General features: G+C 44.6%; 1 protein-coding gene across 3 annotated transcripts in view; it reads right to left on the reverse strand.

The window, feature by feature from the left end:
• LOC144773645 (uncharacterized) overlaps positions 1–25,166 on the reverse strand; it is a 108,575-nt gene that overhangs the window by 13,795 nt on the left and 69,614 nt on the right. For 2 of the 3 annotated variants that reach the window (XM_078658795.1, XM_078658794.1), the window contains 3 exons: positions 24,934–25,035; positions 11,552–11,653; positions 5,638–5,739 (listed from right to left, as the gene is read on the reverse strand). In XM_078658795.1, the coding sequence (XP_078514921.1) occupies positions 5,638–5,739; positions 11,552–11,653; positions 24,934–25,035 (306 nt within the window). The remainder of the gene's footprint in view (positions 1–5,637; positions 5,740–11,551; positions 11,654–24,933; positions 25,036–25,166) is intronic. The other variant, XM_078658796.1, reaches the window with a different exon arrangement.

A 25,166-nucleotide genomic window follows, 5' to 3' on the forward strand; every position in this document is an offset into this window, starting at 1 on the left:
AGAGTGGTGTGTGTGAATCAGAGTGGTGTGTGTGAATGTGAAGGGGTGTATGTGAATCAGAGTGGTGTGTGTGAATGTGAAGGGGTGTATGTGAATCAGAGTGGTGTGTGTGAAGGGGTGTATGTGAATCAGAGTGGTGTGTGTGAAGGGGTGTATGTGAATCAGAGTGGTGTGTGTGAATGTGAAGGGGTGTATGTGAATCAGAGTGGTGTGTGTGAATGTGAAGGGGTGTTTGTGAATCAGAGTGGTGTGTGAATGTGAAGGGGTGTATGTGAATCAGAGTGGTGTGTGAATGTGAAGGGGTTGTGTGTGAATGTGAAGGGGTTGTGTGTGAATCAGAGTGGTGTGTGTGAAGGGGTGTATGTGAATCAGAGTGGTGTGTGTGAATGTGAAGGGGTGTATGTGAATCAGAGTGGTGTGTGTGAATGTCAAGGGTGTATGTGAATTAGAGTGGTGTGTGAATGTGAAGGGGTGTATGTGAATCAGAGTGGTATGTGTGAATGTGAAGGGGTGTATGTGAATCAGAGTGGTGTGTGTGAAGGGGTGTATGTGAATCAGAGTGGTGTGTGTGAATGTGAAGGGGTGTATGTGAATCAGAGTGGTGTGTGAATGTGAAGGGGTTGTGTGTGAATGTGAAGGGGTGTATGTGAATCAGAGTGGTGTGTGTGAAGGGGTGTATGTGAATCAGAGTGGTGTGTGTGAATGTCAAGGGTGTATGTGAATCAGAGTGGTGTGTGAATCAGAGTGGTATGTGAATCAGAGTGGTATGTGAATCAGAGTGGTATGTGAATCAGAGTGGTATGTGAATCAGAGTGGTATGTGAATCAGAGTGGTATGTGAATCAGAGTGGTATGTGAATCAGAGTGGTATGTGAATCAGAGTGGTGTGTGTGAATGTGAAGGTGTGTATGTGAATCAGAGTGGTGTGTGTGAATGTGAAGGTGTGTATGTGAATCAGAGTGGTGTGTGTGAATGTGAAGGGGTGTATGTGAATCAGAGTGGTGTGTGTGAATGTGAAGGTGTGTATGTGAATCAGAGTGGTGTGTGTGAATGTGAAGGGGTGTATGTGAATCAGAGTGGTGTGTGAATGTGAAGGGGTTGTGTGTGAATGTGAAGGGGTTGTGTGTGAATCAGAGTGGTGTGTGTGAAGGGGTGTATGTGAATCAGAGTGGTGTGTGTGAATGTGAAGGGGTGTATGTGAATCAGAGTGGTGTGTGTGAATGTCAAGGGTGTATGTGAATTAGAGTGGTGTGTGAATGTGAAGGGGTGTATGTGAATCAGAGTGGTATGTGTGAATGTGAAGGGGTGTATGTGAATCAGAGTGGTGTGTGTGAAGGGGTGTATGTGAATCAGAGTGGTGTGTGTGAATGTGAAGGGGTGTATGTGAATCAGAGTGGTGTGTGAATGTGAAGGGGTTGTGTGTGAATGTGAAGGGGTGTATGTGAATCAGAGTGGTGTGTGTGAAGGGGTGTATGTGAATCAGAGTGGTGTGTGTGAATGTCAAGGGTGTATGTGAATCAGAGTGGTGTGTGAATCAGAGTGGTATGTGAATCAGAGTGGTATGTGAATCAGAGTGGTATGTGAATCAGAGTGGTATGTGAATCAGAGTGGTATGTGAATCAGAGTGGTATGTGAATCAGAGTGGTATGTGAATCAGAGTGGTATGTGAATCAGAGTGGTGTGTGTGAATCAGAGTGGTGTGTGTGAATCAGAGTGGTGTGTGTGAATCAGAGTGGTGTGTGTGAATCAGAGTGGTGTGTGTGAATCAGAGTGGTGTGTGTGAATCAGAGTGGTGTGTGTGAATCAGAGTGGTGTGTGTGAATGTGAAGGGGTGTATGTGAATCAGAGTGGTGTGTGTGAATGTGAAGGGGTGTATGTGAATCAGAGTGGTGTGTGTGAAGGGGTGTATGTGAATCAGAGTGGTGTGTGTGAAGGGGTGTATGTGAATCAGAGTGGTGTGTGTGAATGTGAAGGGGTGTATGTGAATCAGAGTGGTGTGTGTGAATGTGAAGGGGTGTTTGTGAATCAGAGTGGTGTGTGAATGTGAAGGGGTGTATGTGAATCAGAGTGGTGTGTGTGAATGTGAAGGGGTGTATGTGAATCAGAGTGGTGTGTGTGAATGTGAAGGTGTGTATGTGAATCAGAGTGGTGTGTGTGAATGTGAAGGGGTGTATGTGAATCAGAGTGGTGTGTGTGAATGTCAAGGGTGTATGTGAATTAGAGTGGTGTGTGAATGTGAAGGGGTGTATGTGAATCAGAGTGGTATGTGTGAATGTGAAGGGGTGTATGTGAATCAGAGTGGTGTGTGTGAAGGGGTGTATGTGAATCAGAGTGGTGTGTGTGAATGTGAAGGGGTGTATGTGAATCAGAGTGGTGTGTGAATGTGAAGGGGTTGTGTGTGAATGTGAAGGGGTGTATGTGAATCAGAGTGGTGTGTGTGAAGGGGTGTATGTGAATCAGAGTGGTGTGTGTGAATGTCAAGGGTGTATGTGAATCAGAGTGGTGTGTGAATCAGAGTGGTATGTGAATCAGAGTGGTATGTGAATCAGAGTGGTATGTGAATCAGAGTGGTATGTGAATCAGAGTGGTATGTGAATCAGAGTGGTATGTGAATCAGAGTGGTATGTGAATCAGAGTGGTATGTGAATCAGAGTGGTGTGTGTGAATCAGAGTGGTGTGTGTGAATCAGAGTGGTGTGTGTGAATCAGAGTGGTGTGTGTGAATCAGAGTGGTGTGTGTGAATCAGAGTGGTGTGTGTGAATCAGAGTGGTGTGTGTGAATCAGAGTGGTGTGTGTGAATGTGAAGGGGTGTATGTGAATCAGAGTGGTGTGTGTGAATGTGAAGGGGTGTATGTGAATCAGAGTGGTGTGTGTGAAGGGGTGTATGTGAATCAGAGTGGTGTGTGTGAAGGGGTGTATGTGAATCAGAGTGGTGTGTGTGAATGTGAAGGGGTGTATGTGAATCAGAGTGGTGTGTGTGAATGTGAAGGGGTGTTTGTGAATCAGAGTGGTGTGTGAATGTGAAGGGGTGTATGTGAATCAGAGTGGTGTGTGTGAATGTGAAGGGGTGTATGTGAATCAGAGTGGTGTGTGTGAATGTGAAGGTGTGTATGTGAATCAGAGTGGTGTGTGTGAATGTGAAGGGGTGTATGTGAATCAGAGTGGTGTGTGTGAATGTGAAGGTGTGTATGTGAATCAGAGTGGAATGTGAAGGGGTGTTTGTGAATGGAAAAGGGTATTGTTAATGTGATGATGTTTATGTGAATGGCATGTGTGAATGTGAAAGGTTGTGTGAGTGTGAAGGGTCATGCGTGAAATTCAATTGGTATGAATTTCTCCCTCCTCCTCTTTTTTCCCTTCCGATTCCTTCTGCTTCTTTGGATTTCTTTTCTCTTTCACACCATTTTTCCTTCTCTTTTAATCTGCGACATCTCCCCTTCCCACACCTCTATCCTTCTCTCGCTGCATCTCCCACGCCTCCCCTTTCACTGTCATACTGTTCCACTCTTCTTCTCTCTCGTGTTTCTCCATCTGTCCTCTAGTCTCTCCATCTCTGTCTTTCCTCACTCTCTGCTTCTTGCTCTCTCTTCTTATCCCACTTGCCCTCTCACTATCTCTTCTCTCTCCCAATTTGTCCATCTTTGTAACTCTCACAATTTTCCCTTTCTCGTTCTCCTTTCCCCTTCTCACCATCTCTCTGCCTATCTCGGTCTGTCTGTCTCGCTGTCTGTCTATCTATCTCATCCCCACTGTGGGGCAGAGAGAGACACAGATACACATTGAAAGGGTTAATCAAACCCATGTGAACACAGCTACCTCATACCTCTGCAGAGGGGACTTTTATTTCTCTTACTATGCGTGCTGCATTCATGAGGAAAAGCATCAGGTGTCCCTTCCTGCCCAAAAACAATCCTGCTTGGAAATCAGGCACACTTGCAGAATGATGCAAAATAGCCTTCACTGCGCTAGACAGCCAAAAGCACACCAGTGCAAGGAAAGGACTGGAATGCACCATATAATGTTATATATGGGGCATTCATGCCCTCTCCCCTTTTAGGCGGTGCGGCGCCGCAAAGTAGCTGCTGCGTTGTCTGAAAAATGTAATCATTTCGTTCTTGAGTGAAGGGGCATCAATTATTGTGATGTCATCAGGTTCAAGGTCATGTTGCATCACTTTCTGGGATTCAAAGTCATATAATGTCACTTCCTGTGATATTATTGATGTCAACGGGTGTGTGATGTCACTTACTGTGATATCATGGATGTCAAAGGGTGTGTGATGTCACTTCCTGTGATATCATTAATGTCAACAGGTGTGTGATGTCACTTCCTGTGATATCATTAATGTCAACAGGTGTGTGATGTCACTTTCACTAACCCTGGTATTTCAGGGGATCAACGTCCAGGGCAGCCCTGTTTATCAGAACGGATCACGTGCCTAGAAATGGACGGATATTTGATCCGATGGCCGGTGTGTGGAGCTGGGATTTATTTGGGGCACTAAAGCCATAAATGGTGACCATGAGGCTGTGGAGCCGGAGGGGAGCTGTAGGCATTACCTACACCCTCCCTTGTCTCCACAGGGGGGGGGGTTGGGACTGCAGCCTTACATGTGCCTTCTCCACACCTCCTTCTGTGCAGTCAGTCTTTCATTAGACTGAGATGCTGCGGACACAAATCCGGGTGAACCTGGGGGTGTGGAGAGAGTTTAGAGCGGGGACTCCATTCCTTTTCCCTACTGGAGGCAAAAGGAATCAGGGAAGTGCCCCTGTGCCCTGGCAGAGTGGCTGCTTGGATGTAATGACGCTGTACTTGTGTAATCTGGCTTCAGGGCGCTTTAAACCCAGCCCACTGGTAGCAGCCTCTGGATGTGCACCAGAGGCCCCGCAGAGACCTCCTAATGAATACCTCGTTTACTCTCTAAACACAATTTTTGTGATACCAACTTCCACACATCTGTTTAAGATCAAAAACCTACACCGGATTTATAAAATGCTAAAGCAAAACAAAGAATGGTTTTAAAATTTGTTTGGGATTCTGCTAAAATGTGGTTTATTTTAATTTGTCTGATTTCATATTGTATATTTGGGATGTCCCTGTAAGACATCATTGTGAATTAAATATGGTAACTTGTTCCATTGCTATATTTCCCAGGACTTGTGTCCAGTGTTAATGTAGTTCTAGGTGTCGGTGCTTTTGAATTCAGCAGCACCTGTAGTCTGGTTTGCTTTGAACTGCCAACAAACATAACCTGACTTAAATAGTAATATTGCCCTTTATAAACACAACTAATAAAATAAATATACAAATAAGACTATAACTTAGTTATATATTAATGCACACTATAAACAAAATCTGTACAACTCACACATCATGTTTGATCATCTTAGCCAATGCTGTGTGTCCAGTGATCAGTCTCATAATATCTCATGATCTCATCACATGCCTCCATTTTACTATAAGACACAGATGCATTAAGGCTTTAACGCTTCAGATGAAGGCTCAAGGCAGCATCACAGCCCAGGGTGGGACCCTCACAACCCCTGGGAGGAGGGGTTCCACCATGGGAGGACCACAAGAATTGCTGCCAGCCTTCTCTTCTGAGGTCGGCCATTTCCTATCATGCGTCAATACTCACCGGGGCTTGGTTCGCACTCATGTCCACAGCCACTGCTTACGCAGGTCTGACCCTCAGGACAATCTTCTTCTAGTCCACACATTTCAGCGCACGCTCCTACATCTAGAAAAGAAATACGGCAGTATGAATAGACATTATTAACATGTTAAAACCTGTGCGAGACCCATTCTGTCACCATAGTAATGAAATAGCATCTTATTGCCCGAAGATGTTTAGGAGTAATGGCAGGCGGGAGTCGATACACCATTCCCTCAGAACCATGAACCTTCGCTGACATCTCAACACTGAAATCCAAATCCCTCCTGCCTCATTGTGAATCCACCCCCTAGAGAGAAATCCTCCCTTGGTATGTTCCAGACTCAAACATGAACAACAAGTCACCAAAATGGCGGCTGTTCAAGTAGTGACGACATCTTTGCTTTGGGACATCAGATGTTTCCCCCCTTCTTCTAGCCCCTAAGCATGAAGTAATCTCCTACTTGATGCTGAGGGACAAGAGAAGGGTAAACAGATCCAATTGTATAAGGTAAACTGTGCTCAGAAAAACAGTGTCCATTCCCTTCACGCCACTGGCTTCCTGACCTCAGAGCAGGGACAGCAAGGCTGGTGCCAGGGTTTAAAAGGCTAATGCAGGGGTAGAAGTGCCTGCCTCTGATTGGATGACCGAGGGCTCAGATCAGATGATTCCATCCTCGTATGGACAGCTGGGCAGGGCGTTCACCTCAAGCTCCCTACGACTCCTCTCCCCGCTATGCGGCACTCTGGGTCCTGCCATGCGATCACCAGGTATTGAGCTCTTGATAAAAGAGACAAGGTGCTTCAACCCAAGACCAGCGTGGAGGAAAAGCGATGGCGATGGGAGGAATGCAGGAATTAATCTCTGCATTTGGTAATTACTGGGGCCACATTTCAGACCCTTGTTTTTTGTCACTATCCTACTTTAGACACAGATCAGCCATATGTAAATCAGTCTTGATTCTGCTCCAATAGGAACAGTCTACCCTGCACTGCCAGGCAAGGTCCACCTCAGAGGAAATGCAAGAAAACCCAGACTAGTTTCGACCTTCGACCTGTTTTGGCTTCATAATGTGATGGTTTAAAGGTCATGAACCTATGGTTCAAGGTTCAAAGACTTCATTCAGATATCAGATCCATAAAAGCACAGCTAATCAGCAGGTTAAATGTTTACAAATAAGAGTCATAGTAAAATCCATTAGCAACATACAGTATACAATAATCTTTCAAATTCGTGCAAAAATACATGAATAATTAATATAGAAACTCAAAGATTGGACATGTGCTGAGGACAGCCGTGGGCAGTCCCAACCCTGCCCACTCATTAATTCACCAGCACTGCGGCGGAATTGTTAAACCTCCTCTATTCAAGCGTTCAGCCTAAAGGAGGCAAATCTTTTACGTTTTTTGTGGCCATGGCCTGGAACAAGCTCTCCGCGAGACTGAGGGACACGTACCTAGAACCCCATTTTCGGGAAACAGCTGAAAGCATGGCTTTTTTTTGGCCCCTGACCCTATCTGCCACTCTCTCATGTGAAGAACCCAGGGTTTTAAATGGGGAAAAACTGGGGGGTCACCTGGAATGATGTCATGCTGTAACCTCTTCAGTAGTGGGAAGTGAGCAGCGCACATGGTTGTGCCTGCTGCCACTGCAGTCAACCTGTGCCAGGGCACAAAACAGAGACCGATAGAAACCCGTTTCGAACAGGCCCGGCTCCAGGAATTTTTGTTTGGGTGGGCCAAGGGTGTATTTGGGTGGGCCACTGCTGGCTCGATTTGACGCATATATGTCTGGGCAGGCCTGCTTCAGGGCCCTCCTTTCTCTCTTCTTAGTCTTACAAGGCCCAGTAAAACGCACTCTTTTCCAAATCTTTCTAAATATGATCACTCTCAAAAAGTGTTTTTTCCATGTAATGTTCCTTTGGTGGGCGTGTCAGGTGAGTGACACTTCTCTGGCTCAATCTGTGAGAGCCTTCATGGAGAATGCCTCTTCATTACTACATCCACCTGACCCCAGACTCTGCAACGCACTCCCTTACAGGCTTGATTATCCACTACTCCTCTCCAGTGCACCTTATCACAGCTGACCTTGGGCCCCAGCCCCATATCAGGCACAATCGGGCTCCACTTTCATTTTTACCGGTAAAAACATTAGTAAAATTACCTTCAAACTTAAAAACATTGAATATAGCACTAAATATAATTAGCACGCACTTTAACGTATGTTCCACAGTAGCCCTCGTGACCAGACTGCCAATGAAATAAACAAAAAAAGAAAGGCCGGCTTCAGCGCTGATGAAAGTCTTTCTTGGGGCCGCACCAATAACCTCTTTCTCCATAAATACCTTACCTACTCATCTTTCCATGGCCCCCCTATTGACCTCTTCCTCGGATTCCCGCACTTCCACCCCCCACCAGCGCCCCTCATCTTTACGTAGCCCCTACCTCATATGCATGTCTTTTGCTGGATAGCGCTACTCATATCGGTGTAGTGTGTGTCAGTACTTTACGTCATGCACACATTATACAGAGACAATGAATCATACAAGTATGTTAATCAGACTACAGGGAACGTCACATAAGCCAATGAGGATTGCAAGGTGTAGGATTCACGTGTCATCCATACTGGTAGGCAGTATATTTTAAGAGGGTTTGGTCTGGGGAAACACAACCTTAGGATTTAAAGAGTATTCCATGGGGGTTAGCTTTACTGATAAAAAGGTATATCTGCCCAAACATACTCAAGGCAAAACCTGTTCGGTCAGTTCCTCTCCCAGTGGCCGATCGAGATAGTATCAAGGCACAACATGCCATAAACCCTTCATCGCACACAAACCCTTCCTAATCTTACACACACCTGCCTCTGTTTCTTTCTTTATGACTTGCTTTACGAGCAGGAGGTGCCCGTTTTTATTGGGGGTTCGTCGATATCAGATGAAAATACTGGGCCTTGCCGGGTAATTGATTGTGGGCTGAACAAACTGAAATATGGGCTTGTCATCATGACTGTTTTTTCTTTGTATTGAAAATATGTGAATGGTCAACTGTAAAATAAGGAATGTTTGCCTGAAGCATAATATTGTGTATAAAAAGAGAAGGTTGGCTTTGTAAGATTGAGAAGTCTCCTGAGAATATATACCGTGTTGTACTTCTAGGACGCCTGTTACTTGGTTGCAGCCAATAAACTTGATCTTTGACTTCACCTAGAAGACTCTGCGTTTCTGTAGTCTAAAACAGGAAGAACCCGAAGTCCTAGGGTGTGTCCCTGGCACCGCTGGGTTCTGAAAAACCCAGTACTTCAACCCTCCGCCTCGAGTAATGAGTGCTAACTACTACTAACGTCTAAACCACGCCTGTGTGTATTAAAGACATGTGTGGTAAAGGCATATGCGTGGTAAAGGCATAGGCGTGGTTTAGACAGGTGTGGTTCCGCCTGCATTGTTTAGTCATGCACAGTTAAGGCTGTGTGGTTAAGGCTGTTTTATGTATGTAAATGGTATGTGTGAATGTGAAAGGGTATGTGTGAGTGTGAAGGGTCATGCATGAATATCAATGGGTATGTTTGTATATGACATTGAAAGTGAGCAGTATGTGTATGCCTCTCTTCTACGTCTCACCTGTCTCCTCTCTCCCACTCTCCCCACTGTCTGTTTCCATTGCATTCTTCATTTCTGTCACTAACGGTTACTCCGTCTCCCTTGTCTCAGTGCTTTTTCTTTCTTTCTCTCACTCAGTGACTCTGTCCGAGTGTGTGATGTCACTTCCTGTGATATCACTGATGTCAAAGGGTGTGTGATGTTACTTCCTGGGATATCATTAATGTCAACGGGTGTGTGATGTCACTTCCTGTGATATCATTGAGGTCAAGGTTGAGTGATGTCACTTTCACTAACCCTAGTATTTAAAGGGGGGGGGGGGGAATCACCATCCAGGGCAGCCCTGTTTATCAGAGCTGATCACGTGCCTAGAAACTGACGGATATTTGATCTGATGGTCGGTGTGTGGAGCTGGGATTTATTTGGGGCACTAAAGCTATAAATGGTGACGTCGAGGCTGTGGAGCCGGAGGGGAGCTGTAGGCATTACCTACACCCTCCCGCGTCTCCGCAGGGGTGGGGTTGGGACTGCAGCCTTACATGTGCCTTCTCCACACTTCCTTCTGTGCAGTCAGCCTTTCATTAGACTGAGATGCTGCGGACACAAGATGGGGGTGAAGAGACCCCCTATAGAGGGGGGGGGGGGACTCCCTTTCTTCCCCCTACTTGAGCTAAGAGGAATCTTAGAAGTGTCAGCCTGTGCCCTGGCAGGGTGCCTGCTTGGATGCAATGACGCTGATAGTGTGTAAGCTGGCCTCAGGGCGCTTTAAATCCAGCCCACTGGGAGCAGTCCCTGGATGTGCACTAGAGGCCCGGGGGGGGGGGGGGGGGGGGGGTTGGGTCACTTCTTGGAAATCTCTTTTCTGACCCAACATTAACCCTTCTGCTGCCTAATGAATACCTTGTCGACTCCAGAAACACAATTTAAAGGGGTCATAGTTGGGCATATTTTCTAGGGGATGGTGCAGCGCAGCGTTAAGCCGAAATCGCTAACACCACACTGCGCGATTCTGAAAAGGCAGGGCTGCGCGTATTTACGATAATACAGCATAGCCCTGCATTTCCTCTAGCGCTGGCTCTAAGTTCAGCTGCAGCACCAACGCAGGAACCCTTGGATCATAGTGCAAAGGTGTCTGTGTCGAGGGGATGATTGTTAATGTGCAGGAAGGTATCCCTTCCTGCACATAAAACAATCACTAATGGTGATTATTAACTCCTATGTGTGCTGCATTGTGCAGGGCACTTACAAGTTGCAAATTGTCATTTTTTAATGGTTGTTTATGTGCAGGAAGGGACACCTTCCTGCACAGGAACCGTCATTCATGGCGATTCGCTCTTTCTATGTGTGCTGCAGAATTCAACAGATAGAAACAGCAAAAACGAGGAGAAATAAACAATTTCACCTTGTTTCGCCATATTTAAACCTGGGGGGTTTTAGTCTTCATTTTGGGGCTGCCTCCTGTTTACACCACCCTTGTAAATAGGGAGCAGCGTCAACATCAAAGAGTGTTGCGACCGTATGCTCCATGCAACAACCTTTCCCAGCCCTTTCACACTGATTGTAGCGTGAAAGGGGGCATTAGTTACACGGCGGTGTTAAGCCATGTTAAGTGGCTTAACGTCGCCGTGTTATTAACGTGAAGTGTTTATGGCCAAAAGAACGTCGCAAAAAGTGACGTTCCTGCAGCAATAAGCCTTCGTATATATGCCTCAGTAGGATTTTCAGCTTTGTTTGAGGTATACCACAGAATCTGATTTATAGAATTGTAAAGCAAACAAAAAATGATTTGTTAAAGTTTTTTGGGGGTTATGCTAAACTGTTGTTCATTCCAAAAGAAGTGGTTTAGTTCTAAGTGGACTTGTGTCCAGTGTTAATGTAGTTCTATGTGTCGGTGCTTTTGAATCCAGCAGCACCTGTAGTCTAGTTTCCTTTGAATTGCCAACAAACATAACCTGACTTAAATAGTAATATTGAAAAATAAAATATACAAATAAGACTATACCGTAGGTATATATTAATGCACACTATAAAGAAAATATGTACAACTCACACATCAGGTTTGATCTTAGCCAACACTGTGTCCAGTGATCTATCTCATGATCTCATCACATGCCTCCATTTTAGTAGGACACTGGTACATTAAGGCTTTATTGCATCAGATAAAGGCTCAAGGCAGCATCACAGCCCAGGGTGGGACCCTCACAACCCTTGGGAGGAGGGGTTCCACCATGGCAGGACCACAAGACTTGCTGCCAGCCTTCTCTTCTCAAGCTGCCCATTTCCTATCGTGCGTCAATACTCACCGGAACTTGGTTCGCACTGATGTCCACAGCCATTGCTTACGCAGGTCTGACCCTCAGGACAAACTTCTCCTAGTCCACACATTTCAGCGCACGCTCCTACATCTAGAAAAGAGAAATACGGCAGTATGAATAGACATTATTAACATGGTAAAAACCTGTGAGTGCCCCATTCTGTCACCATAGTAATGAAATAGCATCTTATTGCCTGAATATGTTCATGAGTAATGGCAGGCGGGAGTCGATACGCCATTCCCTCAGAACCTTCGCTGACTTTTCTCAACACCGAAATCCAAATCCCACCTGCCTCATTCGGAATCCACCCCATAGAGAAACCCACCCTTGGTATGTTCCAGACTCAAACATGAACAACAAGTCACCAAAATGGAGGCTGTACAAGAAGTGACATCTATGCTTTGGGACTCATGACATCAGATGACTCCCCTGACTTTTAGGCCCTAAACATGAAGTAGTCTCCTACTTGATGCAGAAGGGACAAGAGAAGGACAAACAGATCGAATTGTATAAGGTAAACTGTGCTCAAAGACAGTGTCCTTTCCCTTCATGTCTCTGGTGTCCTGACCTCAGAGCAGGGACAAATGCATGTCAAACCAGCACTCTTAGAATATATCATGAAATGAAACAAATGAAAAATGCTAATTTTTTTTAACCTGTTTTCATGCTTCGGTATGCTTTCAAATACCCAGTCCCCTCTATGTTCCACAAGTGTGGCACCTCCTTACAAGTCATCAAAACTCACATGTAGACAATGAAACAGGATAAATCAATTTAAATAAATTAATTTTTATAGAACAGTGGGGGCCCTTTCAGCAAGCAATTGTACACAAGACAAACATAAAAATTACACCTGGGTGACATTTTAATTATACTAAAATATTCAAAGTAATTTCACATTAATTTGATGTGAAATTACTGGAAATTAAGCGATTATGTCCACTTGCATAATTATGAGCAAAAATGCCTACACAAGTGTACAGCAACAGAGCACAGGGGATGGCTGGCCGCTGCTCTTCCTGTTCTGTTGCATTTAGCGCTATTTTCTCAGCGCAAATTACATCATTGGGTCCATTTTGGGAATGATGCATTTTGTGGTATGAAAATAGCACTAAAGGCAGGTTTAAGAACTTCACGCGAGTCCGAATAATTTGGCTGTAACTTGCCATAATGACGCTATTGCAAACTATGCGTGTTCCACTCACTCTTAATAGAAACCCTTTTCACCTGTAATTCACCGTAATTTAGAACACTAATGTTGTGTATATAATCTTGTGTAATGGTTAATTTTTCTTTTTTGTTGTGTTCACGGACTCAGGGGCATATTTACAAGGTCCTATTGCCACTGGAATGTCACTTTTTTTGACAGTCCTGTGGCGATACGGGCTTCACCTTATTTAAAAAGCAGTGCTAAGCTACTTCACATAGCTAAATGCGGTCTTGTAAATAAGGCACCCTTTCACGCCATATTCAGAGTGAAATGGATCAATGAGGGTTGTGGTGGGATTCCCACCGCAACACCCATTGATTTTGACACTGCCCCATATTTACAAGGGTGGCCTAGATATAGGGCAGCGCCAAAATGAAGACCAAAAAAACCTGGTTTTAGCATGGCGCAACAAGGAGACATGCTTTATTTCGCCTCATATTTGCTGTTTATATGTGCTGTATGTTGCAGTACACATTAACAGCAAAACACCATGCATGATTGTTTCTGTGCAGGAAGGTGTCCCTTCCTGCACATGAACTATCATTTAAAAAACAAGCATTTGCAATGCAATAGGTCTCGCATTTACACGCTTTTGAACTATTGGCATTGTAAATGACAATGCCTTTTATTTATGTTTTGGTTTTTAAAACCTAAATAAAAGGCATTAGGGCCGATTCACAGAACTTATCTGAGATAAAATCCTAAGCTTACTACTTTTAGTATTTACAGAAGGCTTTTAGTAGTAGTAAAGTTAAGACTCCTAACTGTCCATTTTTTGTATATGCGGGATTCACTGTTCAGAGTGAGTAAGTCATGTGTGTGTGTATGTGCGCATGTGTGTGCGAGTGGTGTATGTGTATGCAGGCCTGTGTGTGTGGACATGTGCTTTTTTATTTTCTGATTTTTTTCATTGCATGAAGCTTGACGAAACTGCTAAAACTGTCTCACGGACACCTAATGATATGTTTCAAATACCCAGTCCCCTCTATGTTTCACAAGTGTGGCACCTCCTTACAAGTCATCAAAACTCACATGTAGACAATGAAACAAGATCAATCAAGCCAATATTGGAGGGTATATTTAATGGATTGTTGCATAATGATTTATATTGGTGGGGTTGACCATTTTCTTAACTATGTTTTATGTAACTGTCCCTTTTATCTATCAATACATACACTAGGTGCCACATTTATCAAAGTGATGCATTGCCCTTGCATCGCGCAATGTAACGCAACAGTAATGCAAAACTAAAGTCCGATTTACCGCACCGCGCATGGCCCCCCTTGCACGTCCCTGTGGGGCTCTGTAAATCTGGAGTAACGCAAGAAAGCAGAAGTCGCAGCGTCCATTACTCTGCCCATGGAGGCATTCCATGGGTGTAAAAGTAAAAGTAAAGTCCACATTTGTAAAGCGCACAATCACCCGTAAGGGTCTCTAGGCGCTGGGGGCCGTCGGGAAGATTAAGCGAGCTATTGCCCAGAGTCACATGGTGCTGGGCTAATCTGCCGCCGGAGCCGGGGATCGAACCGTGATCCCCAGATTCCAGCGTCAGTCGCCCTGGCTGCGGCGCCACACCTCTCCCTGTGGAGAGACATTGTTGTGGAGTCACATCCACAATAAATTTAGGCGCAGTCCCAGATTTACCATGAGTGTTAGACTTGGGAATATGTCAAAATCCGACGCCTTCCCAAGGGAGGTGTAACAAGGAGAAATATTTTGAGTATTCCTTGACTTTTATTCCTCTTTCTATGTGTGCTGCATTCATGAGGAAAATCATCAGGTGTCCCTTCCTGCCCAAAAACAATCCTGCTTGGAAAGCAGGCGCACTTGCAGCATGATGCAAAGCGGCCTTCACTGCGCTAGACAGCCAAAAGCACACCAGTGCAAGGAGAGGACAGGAATGCACCATATAATGTTATATATGGGGTTTTCCTGCCCTCCCCCTTTTAGGCGGTGCAACACCGCAAAGCAGCTGCTGCGTTGCCTGAAAAATGTAATCATTTCGTTCTTGAGTGGAGTCGCATCAATTATTGTCATGACGGACGGTCATGTAAGTAGCGAACAAGATTGTTGCATACCACTTAAACAACTCATCCCGTTACAAAGAGCCCTTGCTGCTAATGGCCATGTATTGTTATAACTTCATTGGAAATGCTACAGAGCAGATATTCCTTTAAGTACAGCCCATTGGTTTCCGGTACTTGTTGAAGGTGGCGCTATTGAGCAAGCTGTGAACGAGCAGTGAACGAGCAGTGAGGAGCTTGAGAGGAGAGAGCTGCACCTCCGTCGAGAGCCGGGAGCCACTGCCGAGAGCCGGGTGCCGCGGGGGTCCCGCAGCCTCACCCGGTCTTGCATTTTCGCCCTCCTCCTCCCCTGGTGTCACTGACAGCGGCAACGGTGGTAGCGGCGGCCGCAGGTGAGACCTGCGAGCCGCGATAAAACGCCATAAATGCGATAAACGCGGCTCGCCATAAACGCGATAAACACCATAATTGCCAAAATGCCATAAACGCTACAAACGCGAGCGGGGAAAACACAGAGCAGCCGGGCCGTGAGGGAGGTCGTGAGAGGTCCGTTGTGTGGCCAAGCCGCAATTGTTGGTGCAAAGCGGAGGGGGTTGGCAAGCTATCCTCCTCACTACCCTCCTCGCTGAAATCTGCATTTCAGCATTCTGTGCCCTGGTTCCCTTGCTCCCCAGCTTCCCAGTTCTCCTGCTCCCCTGCCCTCCTGGCATTTTGCAGCAGCAGGAATACCATATAAGAGGCAGTGGGAGTAGAGTGAGCAGTTACATCGATAGGAGGCAATGGAGACACTGGTGATACCGGTGATACAGGCCAGGCCGCAAGTGGCAGTAAGGGCAAGGCGAAATCTGCCACCTTGAGCATTGCCGGGCCCAGAGGGTGCTGAGCGAGTTTGGGTGTCTAAGTGGCGACGCTGCAAAGCATTGCTAATGAGCTCTCAGGACCTGGAAAAGAGAGAGCCTACCTCGTTTCCCGTGGACCCTTGTGCCTGCCTGTCTCTGTCCCCCTCCCGCCGCCGCAGCCAACAACTAACAGCGGCTGCCGAGTGGAGGGAGGCACAGGACTAAGTTTCCCGCCCTGCACAGTGTCGCGGGAGCGCCCGGGGCTAAGCCCGGGCAAAGGGCGGGCCATCAGTGGCTGAAGTAGACTGGGCTGGGCCCACTTAGTGTCATTTTTTTAAATTATTATTATTACTTGATTCTTCCGTCTCATTTTTTGTCTTGTTTGATAGATTGTATTATCCATTCATGCTTACATAAACTTCGACTTGTTGACTAGTATTGGAACTCAGACTCGCATTCTCCAATCGCCCTATTTTATTTATTTTAAACTGCTAATTATTGTTCCTCATATTGGTACTGCGCTCTACTTTCGTCTTGGATACAAGTCTAAAGATGACCGCAAAAAAGTTACGTTCTGGGAGACTCTTGGGGGGAAGGTCTTGTGTTAAGACAAGATCTAACCCCCCACGAAACAAGGAATCAAAGAATCTCCAATTAAAAGGACAATGCCAGCTATTTCAGTTCTGGGAAAAGACTATGGATAAGGACTTGGTGAAGGAGGCTGTCCCAGAAGAAATGACTAAATAAGAACATAGGGGTAACTCCTTCGCTTGGTGTAGATGCTGCGTTAGTAAAGAAGGGCCAGTTGTGGTAGAAAAATCAATTCCTTGTGAGGGGCGTAATTTATTCCCCGTAGAAAGCTCCGGCAGTGTTAATTTGCTCGCTTCTAGAATATAGAATGTGCATCAAAATAATGCCCTCTCAAAACCTGACATGTATTTGACTAACGATTTAGTAAGAAGTAACCAGCCAAAGGAGATATGTAATGGCGACTCTCAAGGGTTAGATATTGACTTGGAGTTGTGTGGTCGTTACTTAGCAGATGGTTCACTGAAATTATATGAAGCCACTAAGACCCCGATTGGCACCACACCTTCTGGCTTGCAGCTTTATAGTAGCACCCCCTCCCTTAAATCTCAAGATTCATCTATGCAGTTTAACTTTTCAAAAAGCCCTGTGCTCAATATTTCAGGTATTGATCCTATTATACCACTAGGCTTAGATAGTCATGAAAAGCCTATTTCGGAGTCATTGATTGCTTTGGAACATTTGTTGTCTTCGATATTACGGTTATTGAGTAAATTCGTGGGGAGCTCTGACTGTGTTGGAATCGGTCACTCAGATATTAAAGGCTTTATTACTTAGACTTCCAGAGAAGACAGTGGAACCAGATCCTAGAGCGGGTTCGCAAGACCTGGTGTCCCCTGGTGCTCCTCCTACCGGAAATAATCCTATGTGCATGCCTTATAATCCTGATTTAATTACTTCGGGGGTCCCAGCTACAAATGAGCCTTTTCCAGTCCCTAAATCGTCGGCTTATAATTGTATAAGGGATTCTGATCTTGAAATTATAGAAGATGGGATTTCCGCAGATTGTAAACTTGATAAAGCGCTCTTCCCAATCTTCATGCCAGAATCCAAGGGGACTGAGAAAGAAGGAAAAGAAATAATAGGGAAGCTCAAAAGGTGTAGAGGAAAAAAGAGAAAACCAATTCGTAGACATAGGAAAAAAAGGGTTAGACAAATAATATTTGAGGATTCTCAAGATCAGTCAAATGATTTGCCTAGTACGGAAGAGCAAGATAAGGGGCTCCTGAAGCAGGATTCAAATTCTTGTACTCCCGATATCCAAGTACCCTCTGCTGATTGCAATAAAGTTTTCCCTAATGGTTCTATTTTATCTATAGGAGGACCTCCCCCTGAGGGGGGGAGATCTACGATTCTCCTTCCAAAAATAGAAGTGACAAAGCTAGCACCTTTTGTTTCAGGTGTTCTCAATCCCGCTACTCCTATTTTTTATTCCCTAGTTGAAGGTACTGCCTGTTCGCTAGAACCTCCTAGAAAAATTACGGAAGATCCTGTAGATACATTGATTCTTGATTTTCTTCCGTTGTTTGACCACGATGTAGCATTAAATAGATCATTGCTACTCAAATGTTTTAGAGATATAGAGAGTCTAAAATTAATTCAATCAAATGATATTGATTTGGTTTTTATTTCAAGAACCGATAATACATCCCATACTAGGGTAACGTTCTATTCCAAGCTAATAGTGAACCTCATTTTGAATCAAGCTGAAAGTTTTCAAAGTCGCGGAATCGATCTGTTTTGGCGAATTGTGGAGATAGTTTCTGTGAAAATAGACCTATTCAACGGAACAGGGGTCAAGCAGGTTACCCTCCCTTCTTCGAGGAATTTAAAATGTGTATTAAAAACTAAACGGCTAGTGTCCCATGTAATTCCTGCCCCGCAAAATAATTACAGCACCTCAAGAGAGGATAATCAACAATGGAATTGGCTTCCTGGGGCTTTGCTAAGCAAATCAAAAGATAACCCAAAGCTATTTCCCAATCTTTAGCAGTAGCTTAAAAATTCTCTCCTGGAATGCTGCGGGGATCAACAATAGTCCTGAAAAATTACAGCATCTTCTCTCGTTGAACCCCGGTGTGATCTGTATTCAAGAGACCTGGTGTATAGACAGAATAGGCGTGGGGAGGGACTACTTTGTTCTTGAGGTCGCAGCCTCCCCTTCGAAGAGAGGGCATGCAAAAGGAGGAATTGCGTGCCTTCTCTCTAATAGAATAAAGTGGAATTTCTCCCATTATGTGGATCAGAGTAACCTTTTTTAGGCGGTCACCAGTGGAAGAGGTGTGGCGCCGTGGCCAGAGCGACTGACGCTGGAATCTGGGGACCACAGTTCGATCCCCGGCTCCGGCAGCAGGTTAGCCCAGCACCATGTGACTCTGGGCAATAGCTCGCTTAATCTTCCCGACGGCCCCCAGCGCCTAGAGACCCTTGCGGGTGATTTTGCGCTTTACAAATGTGGACTTTACTTGTGGACTTTACCCTTAGTAGCTTTGGTAATGGGGGAAATAAAAACCCAATGGTTATAATAAATGCTTATATCCCCCCTGAGGAACGTTATAATAGTGTATTAAAGAAGGTTTTTAATTTTATTAAAAAGATAAAGGAGACAATACTTACTCCTCAGGTGTTAGTGGGGGATTTCAATTGCAGAGTCTCCAATTATAGCTTAGAGCTTTTTAGAAATAAATCTAAAGAGGAAGCTTTTTTGATTCCTCAAGCCCTTTTCCCCCGATAAAATCTAAACTAATAAAAGAGGGAAAATACTGCTGGAAGAATGGTTTCTTATGGAGGGGCTAATAGCGAATGGTAGGCTCCCTTCTGATGTCCCAGCAAAAAATACCCATAAAGCCAGCACGAGTGAGTCAATTTTGGACTATGTAATCACAGACCACCGCTCCTTCTCTTTACTGAGAGATCTGGCGGTCTCAGACAATATATTTAGTGATCATAGGTTGATAACTTTAACCCTTTCAATACACCCACCTAAATCTGACCCTTGGTCACTCAACGGTGATGTGGTCAATTTTCATAAGAAGTCGGGAAGATGTTTTGGGGACTTTAAAGCCAAAAAGGGTCTGGGATGTATCCTTAATAAAACTGTTGAAATTAAATAATTGGAAAGGGTCTGAATTAATCCATTTTGAGGATTTCATGAAGAAGATCTTGGTTGGTAAAAAAATCTAATTTGGCGCCAAAAAAGATCTTCCTCCCAAGATAGATTATTCTCCTCAATAAGGAAATAAATAAGTTAGTGCGGGAGCAATACCTGTGCAGATCCACTGAAAGACTCCATAAAATTGATTCTTTAAAAAGGTGTAGGATTAAGAAAAAGATAAGAAAAAGAGGATTCCCTATGGATAAATCTACGGGAGGCAGTGGTCCATGACAAAGCTAGACAGTTTTGGTCTCTTATAGGGGAGGGTTGTGGTGCAAGAGTGGGTCCCCTCCCAATTCCTATTTCTGAATTGTTATGGGTCAATTATATCTCCACTTTATACGCCATGAATGGGCAGTTGGTGGAGCCTAGGGGCCTTAGTACTGAGCATGATTCCCCAATAGAGTCCCCTTCAGAAAGAACTATTGAACAGGCGATTATGGACATGCGTACCTCAGGAGCCATGGGGCCTGATAAACTCCCGATATCTGTCTTGAAACAGGAACCAGTGCTATGGAGCAAAATACTGTTTCCTGTTTTCAGATTTTGCTTCATTAAGAAAATTCTCCCCTCCTCTTGGAAAGGGAGCATACTGGTGCCACTGTTTAAAAAGGGCGATAGGGATATACCGATGAACTATCGTCAAATAGCCCTCCTTGACGCAATTGGAAAAGTTCTCACAAAATGTTTGTTATCCTTAATTAATGATTGGGTTGATGCGAACCACATTTTACCCCTAGAACAGACTGGCTTCCGCAAAGGGCACGGCACCCTAGATAACCTTACCGCACTTCAGATCATCTCTGATAAATATGTAAGGGTTCGCGGGGGATATGTGTACACGGCATTTATAGACTTCTCCACAGCATTCGATAAAGTGGATCGCCCCCTGCTGTGGAGAAAGCTATCTGTCATGGGCATGCCCCCTCACTTGCTAGATCTGGTGCAGGTTTTACATACTGATACATGGTGTCGTGTTCTGCAAGGTGGAGAAAGGGGGTTATCACGTGTCATTCCATCAATTAATGAATTAAAACAAGGTGGTCTTCTTGCCCCACTGCTTTTTTTCACTGTATATTGCGGATCTTCCTGCTTTTATCTCCTCAAGTGATGGTATAGCCCCGGTTGTAGGGGGAACCCCCATTTCCTGCTTGTTATACGCAGATGATATTATATTACTGGATCTGACACCTAAAGGGTTGGCCAATCGTCTTCGTGCATTACATCTCTTTGCCGAAGCCCACTACTTGAGGATAAATGCAACAAAAAGCAAAATTATGTGTATTGCAGGGAGAAAAAAGTTAAAGTATAAGAATTTTGTTTGGACAGTTGGTGGCCATTAACTGGAGGTGGTAAAGACTTATGTCTTTTTAGGAAAAATCAGTTCCAATAATTTGAGTGATAAGCCCCACACCGATAACAATACCCGCAAAGCTTTGTCTCAGGGAAAAGGCTTGAGTGCATTATACTCAGCCACGGGGAGAAGACATTTCAATTGCCTACTGGAAGTTTTTAGGGCAAAAATCCCTTCTTCCCTTTTGTATGGAATGGAATTGGTTGATTTAAGGCAATGGGATTTTTTACATTCTGTAGAAGGGAAAGTAATAAGATCTATATCCTCGCTTAATACCGCTTGTTCAGCAGCTGCCTGTAGACTTGAATATGGCCTTCGGAGTACGTGGGTGCAGGGCCTAGCAGCTGTTGTACGGTGGGTTGCCAGTTTGGCTAGAGGAGAAATGGGTTCATTAAGAAATCTTATGAAGGTTGAACTGTTGGGTAGCTTAAAAGAGTACTCGCAAATTGTTGAAAATTTCAGAAAGGCGGCCGCCCTTCTCCAATTGGAAGAGAGCACACTATTTACTGTTTCCGCTGCACAGCTAAAATCACTCTTGAAAGCGGCATCTTGGGACCTTAGTTTTAAAATGGACAAGGAGGCTATTTATCTTAAGAAGGGAGATAACCATCTTACTAACTCGTATGTTAGGAAAGCTATGCAACCCTATGTTGCCTGGAATCTACCACATGCCATTCGGTGATTTTGGTTTCTTTTTAGACAGGATTTGTTGCCATTAAACAATCTATTGGCAAAGTGGTATGGTACTCCTGCAATCTGTAATTTTTGCAACTTGTCCACCCAGGATTGCTTGCACGTTCTCTTCATATGCCCTGTATTGCGCCCATTTCGGCGTAAGTGGTTAAGATATGTCTGTTTGCAATTGGGTATTTTAAATGCCAACTCTTTTTTACTTGCATTGTATAATCCCCCAAATGAAATTTTCTGTTTTACCTTTTTTAAATGTTTAGCTATTTATTGATGTCTTTTGTAGAAAGTGAATCTGATTACTCTATATTTTTGTAAACATTGTAGACGTCTTTATTGCATTGAATGGGTCTTGTATCATGTATGGTTTTTATGTGGAAATCCTCGGAGTTCCAAAACATAATAAAGAATTGAAATTGATGTCATCAGGTTCAAAGTCATGTCGCATCACTTTGAGATTCAAAGTCATGTCACTTCCTGTGATATCATGGATGTCAACGGTAGTGTGATGTCACTTCCTGTGATATCATTAATGTCAACAGGTGTGTGATGTCACTTCCTGTGATATCATTGATGTCAACGGGCGTGTGATGTCACTTCCTGTGATATCATTGATGTCAACGGGTGTGTGATGTCACTTCCTGTGATATCATTGATGTCAACGGGTGTGGGATGTCACTTTCACTAACCCTGGTATGTCATGGGATCACCGTCCAGGGTAGCCCTGTTTATCAGAACGGATCACGTGCCTAGAAACGGACAGATATTTGATCTGTTAGCCGGTGTGTGGAGCTGGGATTTATTTGGGGCACTAAAGCCATAAATGGTGACCTAGAGGCTGTGGAGCCAGAGGGGAGCTGTAGGCATTACCTACACCCACCCTCGTCTCCGCAGGGGTGGGGTTGTTACTGCAGCCTTACATGTGCCTTCCCCACACTTCCTTCTGGCAGTCAGTCTTTCATTAGACTGAGATGCTGCGGACACGTCTCTTCATGTCTCTGGTGTCCTGGCCTCAGAGCAGGGACAAGTGCATAACAATCAGCACTCTTAGAATATATCATGAAATGAAACAATTGAAAAATGCTAAAAAAAATGTAACCTGTTTTCATGCTTTGGTATGCTTTCAAATACCCAGTCAACTATGTTTCACAAGTGTGGCACCTCCTTACAAGTCATCAAAACTCACATGTAGACAATGAAACAGGATAAATCAAGCCAATATTGGAGGGTATATTTAATGGATTGTTGCATATTGATTTATATTGGTGGGGTTGACCATTTTCTTAACTATGTTTTATGTAACTGTCCCTTTTATTTATCAATACATACACTAGGTGCCACATTTATCAAAGTGATGCGTTTCCCTTGCATCGCGCAATGTAACGCAACAGTAATGCAAAACTAAAGTCAGATTTACCGAGCCACGCAATGCCCCCTTGGACGTCCCTGCGGGGCTCGGTAAATCTGGAGTAACGCAACAGTAATGCAAAACTAAAATCAGATTTACTGAGCCACGCATCGCCCCCTTGCATGTCCCTGTGGGGCTCTGTAAATCTGGAGTAACGCAAGAAAGCAGAAGTCGCAGCGTCCATTACTTTGCCCATGGAGGCATTCCATGGGTGGAGTCACATCCGCCATAAATGTAGGCGCAGTCCCAGATTTTTCATAAGTGTTAAACCTGGGAATATGTCAAAATCCGACGCCTTCCCAAGGGAGGTGTAACGAGGAGAAATATTTTGAGTTTTCCTTGACTTTTATTCCTCTTTCTATGTGTGCTGCATTCATGAGGAAAATCATCAGGTGTCCCTTCCTGCCCAAAAACAATCCTGCTTGGAAAGCAGGCGCACTTGCAGCATGATGCAAAGCGGCCTTCACTGCGCTGGACAGCCAAAAGTACACCCGTGCAAGGAGAGGACAGGAATGCACCATATAATGTTATATATGGGGCATTCCTGCCCTCCCCCTTTTAGGCGGTGCAGCGCCGCAAAGTAGCTGCTGCGTTGCCTGAAAAATGTAACCATTTCGTTCTTGAGTGGAGTGGCATCAATTATTGTGATGTCATCAGGTTCAAAGTCATGTCGCATCACTTTGAGATTCAAAGTCATATGTCACTTCCTGTAATATCATTAATGTCAACGGGTGTGTGATGCCACTTCCTGTGATATCATGGATGTCAACGGGTGTGTGATGTCACTTTCACTAACCCTGGTATTTCATGGGATCACCGGCCAGGGTAGCCCTGTTTATCAGAACGGATCACGTGCCTAGAAATGGACGGATATTTGATCTGTTAGCCGGTGTGTGGAGCTGGGATTTATTTGGGGCACTAAAGCCATAAATGGTGACCTAGAGGCTGTGGAGCCAGAGGGGAGCTGTAGGCATTACCTACACCCACCCTTGTCTCCGCAGAGGTGGGGTTGTTACTGCAGCCTTACATGGCCTTCTCCACACTTCTTTCTGGCTGGCAGTCTTTCATTAGACTGAGATGCTGCGGACACAAGACGGGGGTGAACCTGGTTGAGTTGGAGAGACCCTCCCCTCTATATTTAGAGCAGGGACTCCCTTCCTTCCCCCTACTTGAGGCAAAAGGAATCAGTGAAGTGTCCCCTATGCCCTGGCATGGTGGCTGCAATGACGCTGTACTTGTGTAATCTGGCCTCAGGGCGCTTTAAACCCAGCCCACTGGGAGCAGCCTCGGGATATGCACCAGAGAGCCCACGGGGGCTCCTTACGAACATTAACACTTTCACTTCCTAATGAATACCTCGTTTACTCTCTAAACACAATTTAAAGGTGTGATACCAACTTCCACACATCTGTTTAAGATCAGTGTGGCTTTCAGCTGTTTGAGGCATACCACCAATTGACATTTTGAAAAACCTACAAGTGATTTATAAAATCGTAAAGCAAACCAAATAATATTTTTAATTTCTTTGGGATTCTGCTAAAATTTTGTTTATTTTAATTTGGCTGATTTCATATTATATATTTGGGATGTCCCTGTCCAAGTCACCATTGTGAATTAAATATGGTAACTTGTCCCATTGCTATATTTCCCAGGTCTTGTTTCCAGTGTTAATGTAGTTATATGTGTCGGTGCTTTTGAATCCAGCAGCACCTGTAGTCTGGTTTGCTTTTAACTGCCAACAAACATAACCTGACTTAAATAGTAATCTTGAAAAATAAAATATACAAATAAGACTATACCTTAGTTATATATTAATGCACACTATAAACAAAATATGTACAACTCCCACATGTTTGATCATCTTAGCCAATGTGATGTGTCCAGTGATCAGTCTCATGATATCACATCACATGCCTCCATTTTACTATAAGACACAGATGCATTGAAGCTTTGTTGCTTCAGACAAAGGCTCAAGGCAGCATCACAGCCCAGGGTGGGACCCTCACAACCCCTGGGAGGAGGGGTTCCACCATGGCAGGACCACAAGACTTGCTGCCAGCCTTCTCTTCTGATGTTACCCATTTCCTATCACGCGTCAATACTCACCGGGGCTTGGTCTGCACTCATGTCCACAGCCATTGCTTACGCAGGTCTGACCCTCAGGACAATCTACTCCTAGTCCACACATTTCAGCGCACAGTCCTACATCTAGAAAAGAGAAATACGGCAGTATGAATAGACATTATTAACATGGTAAAAACCTGTGAGTGCCCCATTCTGTCTCCATAGTAATGAAATAGCATCTTATTGCCTGAATATGTTCATGAGTAATGGCAGGC

Source organism: Lissotriton helveticus, chromosome 8 (assembly GCF_964261635.1).
Source record: "Lissotriton helveticus chromosome 8, aLisHel1.1, whole genome shotgun sequence".
Lineage (NCBI taxonomy): Eukaryota > Metazoa > Chordata > Amphibia > Caudata > Salamandridae > Lissotriton > Lissotriton helveticus.